This window comes from Urocitellus parryii, chromosome 11 (assembly GCF_045843805.1).
Source record: "Urocitellus parryii isolate mUroPar1 chromosome 11, mUroPar1.hap1, whole genome shotgun sequence".
Lineage (NCBI taxonomy): Eukaryota > Metazoa > Chordata > Mammalia > Rodentia > Sciuridae > Urocitellus > Urocitellus parryii.
This window is the reverse complement of record NC_135541.1, coordinates 117,863,673-117,871,441: the sequence shown is the minus strand read 5'-3', so window position 1 is coordinate 117,871,441 and position 7,769 is coordinate 117,863,673. Positions and strand designations below refer to the sequence as shown.

Here is a 7,769-nt window from a genome sequence, read left to right as displayed (position 1 = left end):
AAACAAAGCTTCACAACTGCCACAGAAGTGGACAGTGAGGGGTACAGTTGACAGGTGGGGATGCACAGATGGAGGAGAGATGGCTCCCCACTGTGGATCCAGGAAGGACCCCTGGAGGATGTGACACCTGGAATTCTTCTGATGATCCACTATATCTAACCCAGCAGAGGTTGCTAGGTTCCTATTCCATTCAGAGGTAAAGTCCCAGAAGCCAGTTCTGAACAACACATCCTGCAAGATTACATTGAGCATATATTGGTAACTAAACATGAACCAGATAAATTACAAAGGTTTCACAAGGACAGTTGAAGTGATGTCATCAACACGTGGTGTTCAGGTGTAGACTGGGCACCTGGGTAGCTGGGTCCTCACTTCAAAGGGACAGCACTGCAGGGAGCTTCACAGTGTGTCCTACTTGAACCAAATGAGAACAGAGAAATAACAGACCTTCATAAGGTGGAGGTGAGAACTGAGCAGAAAATGGGAATGGGGCTGAGAGGAGAAGGAAAGTGAGGAAAAAATCAAAAAAGAAGGGAAGAGCATTGGGGAGGAAGGACGAACAGGACAGATGGATACAAAGAACTCACCAGTGCTTCCTAAACCAAAATCCAAGACCTGTCAGAAGAGCCAGGGCCACTATCACAGCCGAGAGGATCCAGCCCAGGGCACTAGGAGGTGCTGCAGATTCAAGTGGACACCAGGACGTTGTTTCTAATCCATTCCCTGTTTTACCCCCTCACACTCCCTGTTTGCTGTATTAACTATTTTCTTTGAGTTTCTACTGCACCAATCATTCCTCCTATTTTATTCATATCCCTTTTCAGAGAGGAATCCTTCTTCTATCCTTCATCTTTCTGCATCTACAGATCCCTCATATTTAATTCTTCCATTCCTCGGATTATAATATTTGTCTTCTTTTGATCCAAAATCCCTAACTTCCCAATTTTTTAGCTGTCCCTCAAGCTCTGCTATAGCAGACCGCCTCCCCCCATCTCCAGCCTGGGTCCCACTCTTACCACCCCAGTGGAGGACGAGGTCCTGCCCTCCTAGGCTGCTGTGCTTCACCCTGCAGGCCAGGCCAGCCGCCTCCCCAGCTGCCACATCCAGGGTTGCTCTGAGATGCCATGTCCCATCAGCATTGGGCAGGATGTCACCTCTCTGAGTGCCCTGCTGCTCCTGCTCACCTCGCATCCACATCACCCACACGGGCTTTGGGTAGAAGCCAGACACATGGCACACCAGCAGCAGACGGCCAGGCCCAGGGCTGGGGCCACTGGACAGCCAGGCCTCAGGCTTCACTGCAAAGGACAGAAAACCCATCCAGACACAGACTCTACCTACATGGATATATCTTTCCCCCTTCTAGAAATGTCACTTGATATCCTCTTTTTATCCTGAATTTGACTTTAAAATAGAAAAATTCTTTGAGATGGGCTACGAGACTGACCTCGTCGCTGGAGATGAGCCTTCCCTGCATCTAGAAGACCCAGGGTGAAACGTGGGCAGGTGTCACTGAGGAGCTTATGTAACCTCTGTGTGTAGGCTTGGCTTAGATTGTTCAGTTCACAGACTTTCTGGGCCTCTCTTCCACCCTCTGGAGATGGTGACCATGTTTCATTCTGGAAGCTCAGGAAATCAGATCCTTGGATAGCTAACTGCAGGAAGCCTAGGAAGCCCTTCCCAGAGTGCCATTCACAGTCTGCTGCCATCTGTAGATCAAAGGGATCTGGGGAAGAAAAGTCATGAATTAGAGGAGAAAATGGAATGAGATGGAAGCAAAAGACTATAAAAGCAGAAGGGAGTTTGGGGAGTTTAGGGGAAGGACCACAGTGTGGTTTGATCAGAGGTTCACAGAAAGGGGAACTGGTAGGAGCTGGAGGTGGAGGAAGAGATGATAATATGAGGAAGGGAGGGGATTGTTCAAAGGTGCTAGCGATGCTGTGGGGGGTGAAGGACTTAATGTGAGAGAGCAGAGACTCTAACTAACCAGGGTGAATGTATCCATGGTAACCAGAGCAGTTTAGATGGGGATGTCTGAAGAATTAAATGGGAGAGAAAGTCACACTTTAAGGAGTCACCCAAAGAGTGAGGAAGCAGAAGGCACCTGGCTGATTACTGGGGAAAAGGGTGGCCACAGGATGCCTCTTAGGGGAGACGGTAACACACAGCCCAGCAGGCAATGAGGGAGCAGTTCACAAGTGGCAAAAACTGAAGTTTTTGAAGAACTGGGTTCTGGTGTATAGCACTTTCCCAGGGTGCGGTTGTAGTTTTATGCTGAAGAGAGTGGAGTAAGATTCGGAACACTTAGGCTGTTTACTACAGGAATAAGAAGTTCACTGAGGGCTGAGGATACAGCTCAGTTTATAGAGAGCTTGCCTCACATGCACAAGGCTGGGGTCAATCCCCAGCACCGCAGATCAAAAAGGTCACCGAGACACCCCCCTCCTACCTTTCTTCTCCCCAGCAGTGGAACTAAACTCACCTTCAGACATGAAGTAATTAGTGTAAAATTCCTGAATTTCAATGAAGTTTACCCGGAAAAGCCTTTCCAGATCCACCAACTCCCTGTTACTGAAGTTGCCCCTGGACCAGGGATACAGGTAAATGATGGTACCAGAGCTGCTGTTCCATCTGTGAGTCTGCAGCTCCCCCAACCAGCCTGAGCTCAGATGTACCCAGGAATGGTTGTGAAAGGACGACATCTGGATGACATGAAAGGAAACAGGTTCCTCAAACCCTGGGATGAAGAACAGATAGAATGTGGGGAAATGTGACATTGGGAGAGAGAGACTGGGAAAAGAAAGTTGCCAGAGTGGGAAGACTCAGAATCTGGAAAAGTGGAGAGCCACTGTTACCTTAGCTGACGTCTGCTGGCCCCCAGGGTCCCATGCTCTACCAACAGCCTCCATGAGAGCACCCAGGGCTTGAGTAAGAACATGCAGCATGGGGCCAGCTTGGCCCTCGTTCTCTCCAGGTGTGTGCAGGGGAAACTACCATCACCACACACACACACACACACACACACACACACACACACACACACTTGCCCCTAACAGGTCTCTTGCCCCAGTTCTTACCATATTCACTGTCCCCTCCTGGGAAGAGAGCAGCGAGCAAGGGGAGTAGCAGGAACAGCATGGCCCTTGCAGATGCTACTTCTTTCTTGGCCTTTGATTTCTGTTCTAAAGAAACCCACCCACAGATCTCTCTTCTGACTTCCGTATTCAACCAACAGACAGACCTCTCCTGCCTGAAAATCTGTTTCCACCCCAAACCCTGACCACCTACTCAGTTTCCCATTTCCCCTGCTCTTCTGAGTCTCTGCCCAGTCTTCCAACTTCTCTCATTGTTATGAACTTCCTTCCTGGTCATCTTCCCCTATTTCAACTTCTATGCAACAATGTTTTATGTGGCACTGAAAAGTCACATAAAAGTCACCACTAGGCACTCTCCTTCTTTCAGTGCTGGGTATTGATCCCATGATCATCAGCATTTTGAGTTATTTGAATAAATTTTAATTATCCCCCATGTGTTCTCTTCCCTGCCCCATCCCCCACTCCACCATCTCCATGTTGCTGACATCACTGGTTATTTTATTTACTTCTTCAGAATCACTTTGGATTGTCCTCCACACCAGTATCCACTAAAGTCTGTGGATCCTGAATCCCGGGTGCACTCTGGGAGGCATGCAGCCAGTCCAGTGATACACTTACTGCTCCATGATCACCACCTTGAATTTTATAGTAATTTTATTGACTTTGTGTTTCATAAGCAAAGTTCAGTGAAACTTCTATGGGAGCTCACAGAGCCTCCCCAGCTTCTGTAGGGTTCTCCCTCCCACAACCTCACCACAGGTGCAGCACCCTTCCACCTCTCCTCACTCTCTGGGGCCTTGGTAACTCTACACTCTTCCTATCCACCTCCATCCTGCACCACTGCACTGACCACGTCTCACTGAAGACCCCATCTGCCATCAGCCTCGGTCACTGTCCCATGCCTTGCAGGCACAAAGGGAGAATGGGACATGCACCCAACAGTGTGTGGGCAGAACACAGGGGCAGCCATAGCATCTAAAGTCTGTACCAAGTCATTTTGTAACTTGTCCACACTTATTCCAAGGACCAAATGCATCTCCATGTAATTTAATGTAATTTCAGTGCTCAACCTGGTGCCAAGTGTGGGGAAGGCCAGTTCAAATTCCCACTTCAGTTCAGCTGTTAAGGATCATTTGAGCAGCTAGGATAGCAGGAACAAGGTGGGGAAGCTTGCTTGTAGTCATGAACTGCAGTGCCCAGGTGTCTAAGTGCTCCTGAAATCATCCTGTAAGTATCCCTGTGCCCAAGGGACATAACATTAGCAAGTCAAAAAAAAAAAAACACAAAAACAAAAACAAAACACAGAGACATAACTATCTTTCCTTGAAATAAGAAGTTTTGAATTTTAGTATCTTTAAAAGCACTCCCTCCCCTCTCTTTTGAGCACAAACCTCCTATGTTCTGAATCTTTATGTGTTCCCCAAATTCATTTACTGGAGTCCTGACCACCCATGGGATGGTATTAGGAGGTGGGGCCTTAGGGAGGTGATTAGGTCATGCTGTCTCCACCTCAGAAATGAGACTTGTGCCTTGTAAAGGGGACCTCAGGAGACCAAATAAACCTTCCATGATGTGGATATATTTTGAAGGTGTCTTTGATGAACCAAAATTCAGGTCTCAATACAAACTAAATCTACCTTGACCTTGGAGTTTCCAGACTCCAGATATGTGAAAAATAATTTTTAGTGGTGATGATCCACCCAGTCTATGGCATTCTGTGATATTAACATGAATGACTAAGAGAAGGTTCTACATTTTCATTATTCCCTGGATCCCACAAAATATATGACTGCTCCTCTTGAGTGTGGAATGGCAAAATCAAGGAGAAGATAGTTGCAGTTGGACAGGAAAGAGAGCAAAGAAAATTAACTAAATAAGAAAGAGTTTTGGGGACCAAAAGGTTGTGAGGTGACAAGAGAAATGAAGGATGTAACAGATGCAGGAGAAGGAGAAAGAGGGGTGTTTTAGTGAGTGTTTCTGCCTCTGTGACCAAAGGATATAACAAGAAAAATTTGAAGAAGGAAAAGTATATTTTGGGTCTCACAGTTTCCGAGCTCTTAGTCCATAGATGGTCAACTTCACTCCTCAGGGCCCAAGGTGAGGCAGGACATCACCGCAGAAGAGTGTGGCAGAGGAAAGCAGGTCTGGACATGGCCACCAAGAAGGAGAGAGAGAGAGAACGCTCCACTCATCAAGGACAAAATATATACCCCAAAGGCATGTCCCCAGGAACCCACCTCCAAGCCACACCTACCAGCCCACAGTTACCACCAGTCCCTGTCTGGAGATTCATGCACTTATTGGGTTAAGGCTCTCGTGACCCAGTCATTTCACCTTCAAACCTTCTTGCACTGCCTCACACATGAGCATTTGGGGGACACCTCATGCCTAAACCATAGCAAGGGAGTCATAAAGGGAGGGGAAGAAGAATTCAAGGTTTCTTCCCCTCAACTTTCCTCTGGCAGAGAGGCTCCTGGTGAGGATGCAGGTAGCAGCTGGTGCTTGGGTCAGAGTCCCACTGAGGATCTGCAGCTCCCCAGTCCACTGCACCCCTGAGTGAGCTCTCAGCTGTGGAGGGTGAAAGACAAGAATTGGGGAGGGGAGAGGAAAGGATGGAGACCATTGGGAGCTGCCTGGGGGGTGCTGAGGTCTGGGGGAGCTGAGAGAGAGCAAGAGTATAGAGAAAAAAATAAGAGATAAAATAGGTGGGAAGTGACCAGGACCAGACAAAGAAAAAAATATTTGAGAGAGGAAATGGTTATACAGATCACTGATAGTGGTGTGCTCCCTGGTCACAGGAAAACATGAGGAAAATCCAGGTGAGTAAGATCTATGCCAAATAGAACTCAGCCAGGTGGGGTGTTTCTGCTATTTTCAGGGCTTCCAGGATTCTTCTCTTTGTAACAAGACCTTCCTTCAGGATTCTTCTTCTTGATTCATCTTTGCATAGGCTACCAGCATGCTGTGTTCTTCCTAACACTTCTAACTGTTGCTCCCTGCACACACCACAACTCCTGAACTTCTCCTTCCCACACAGCTTCCCTGGGAACCAGGACATGAGCTCCCCACTCCACAGGATCTCACTGTGCCATCTGACTTCCCCTCCTCACCAACACAGACCTCAATTTCTCTCCCGGAGAAACCCACTGCCTGTCCTAACTTCCTGCCAGCACTGTGCTTCTCCTCCCCCTCCCACAAGTCCTCAAGTTTTTCTCTTGTCTTTCTGGCTTTCTTACATGTAACCTGTGTGCTTTTTCCTCTCAGCAAATTTCTTGCAGTAAATGGAGCTTCAGACTGAGACCCACGTTGATTTCACGTACAGAACACCTGCACCAAATTGCAACGTCCTGAGCCTGGCCTCAGTGTCCCTGAATGTAAAATGACTGGAAGGAACTGAATATTAGCTGCTCTTCTTGTGGCTCTGACGTTCTTTGTGTCTTGCTGTGCTCCCATGTCTACCCACCCATGTGTCCTCTCTTCCCTACTCTGCTTTTCCCCACATTCTCACCTACACTTATTGTTTGTCTTCATAGTAGATATCCTCTGATTGGAGAGAGATGAAATCTTAGAGTAGTTTTTATTTGCATTTCTCTAATTGCTAGTGATGATGAACATTTTTATATGTTTGTTGATTGGTCATATATCATCTTCTGAGAAGTGTCTGTTCAGGTCCTTGGCCCATTTATTGATTTTTTTTGGGGGGGATGCTTATCTTTTTGAGTTTTTTATATACCTTAGGGATTAGTGCTCTATCTGATGTGTCAGGGTTAAAAATTTGTTCCCAAGATATAGCCTGTTTATTCATCTCCCAGATTGTTTCTTTTGCTGAGAAGATGCTTTTAGTTTGAATCCATCCCATTTATTGATTCTTGATTTTAATTTTTGTGCCACAGGAGTCTTATTAAGGAAGTTGGAGCCTAGTTCGACCTATTGAAGAGTAGGGCCTACTTTTTCTTCTATGAGATGCAGGGTCACTGGTTTTATTCCTTGGTCCTTTATTCACTTTGTGTTGAGTTTTGTGCATGGTGAGAGATAGGGGTTTAATTTCATTTTGTTGCATATGGATTTCCAGTTTTCCCAGTACCATTTGCTGAAGAGGCTATCTTTTCTCCGTGCATGTTTTGGGCATCTTTGTCTAATATAAGATAATTGTAATTTTGTGGGTTAGTCTCTGTGTCTTCTATTCTGTACCATTGGTCTACCTGTCTGTTTTGTTGCCAATACCATGCTGTTTTTGTTACTGTTACTTTGTAGTATAGTTTAACATCTGGTATAGTGATGCCACCTGCTTCACTCTTCCTACTAAGGATTGCTTTAGCTATTCTGGGTCTCTTATTTTTCCAGATGAATTTCAAGATTTCTTTTTTTTTATTTTATGAGGAATGCCATTGGGATTTTGATCAGAATTGCATTAAATCTGTATAGTGTTTTGGAAGTATGGTCATTTAAATATATTAATTCTGCCTATCCAAGAGCAAGGTAGATCTTTCCATCTTCTAAAGTCTTCTTTGATTTTTTTTTAGGATTCTGTAATTTTCATTATATAGATATTTCACCTCTTTGGTTAATTTCATTCCCAAGTATTTTATTTTTATTTTTTGAGGCTATTGTAAATGGGGTAGTCTTTCTCATTTCACTTTCTGAGAATTTGTTACTGATATACAGAAATGTATT

General features: G+C 45.7%; 1 protein-coding gene across 1 annotated transcript; it reads right to left on the bottom strand.

Moving 5' to 3' along the window:
• Positions 1 to 368: 368 nt before the first annotated feature.
• LOC144249148 (T-cell surface glycoprotein CD1a-like) lies at positions 369 to 3,138 on the bottom strand. Its single transcript, XM_077791340.1, has 7 exons — positions 3,078 to 3,138; positions 2,491 to 2,737; positions 2,354 to 2,376; positions 1,448 to 1,726; positions 1,020 to 1,298; positions 588 to 678; positions 369 to 411 (listed from the first exon to the last, which is right to left on the bottom strand). The coding sequence occupies exons 1-7, from the start codon at positions 3,136 to 3,138 to the stop codon at positions 369 to 371; spliced, it is 1,023 nt and encodes a 340-aa protein (XP_077647466.1).
• Positions 3,139 to 7,769: the final 4,631 nt, after the last annotated feature.

Coding starts and splice junctions, on each gene's coding strand:
- LOC144249148 (XM_077791340.1), bottom strand. CDS start 3,138: ATGCTGTTCCTGCTACTCCCCTTGCTCGCTGCTCTCTTCCCAGGAGGG. Junction 2,738..3,077: donor AGGAGGGGACAGTGAATATG/GTAAGAACTGGG, acceptor TCTTCATCCCAG/GGTTTGAGGAACCTGTTTCC. Junction 1,299..1,447: donor GGCTCATCTCCAGCGACGAG/GTCAGTCTCGTA, acceptor TGTCCTTTGCAG/TGAAGCCTGAGGCCTGGCTG.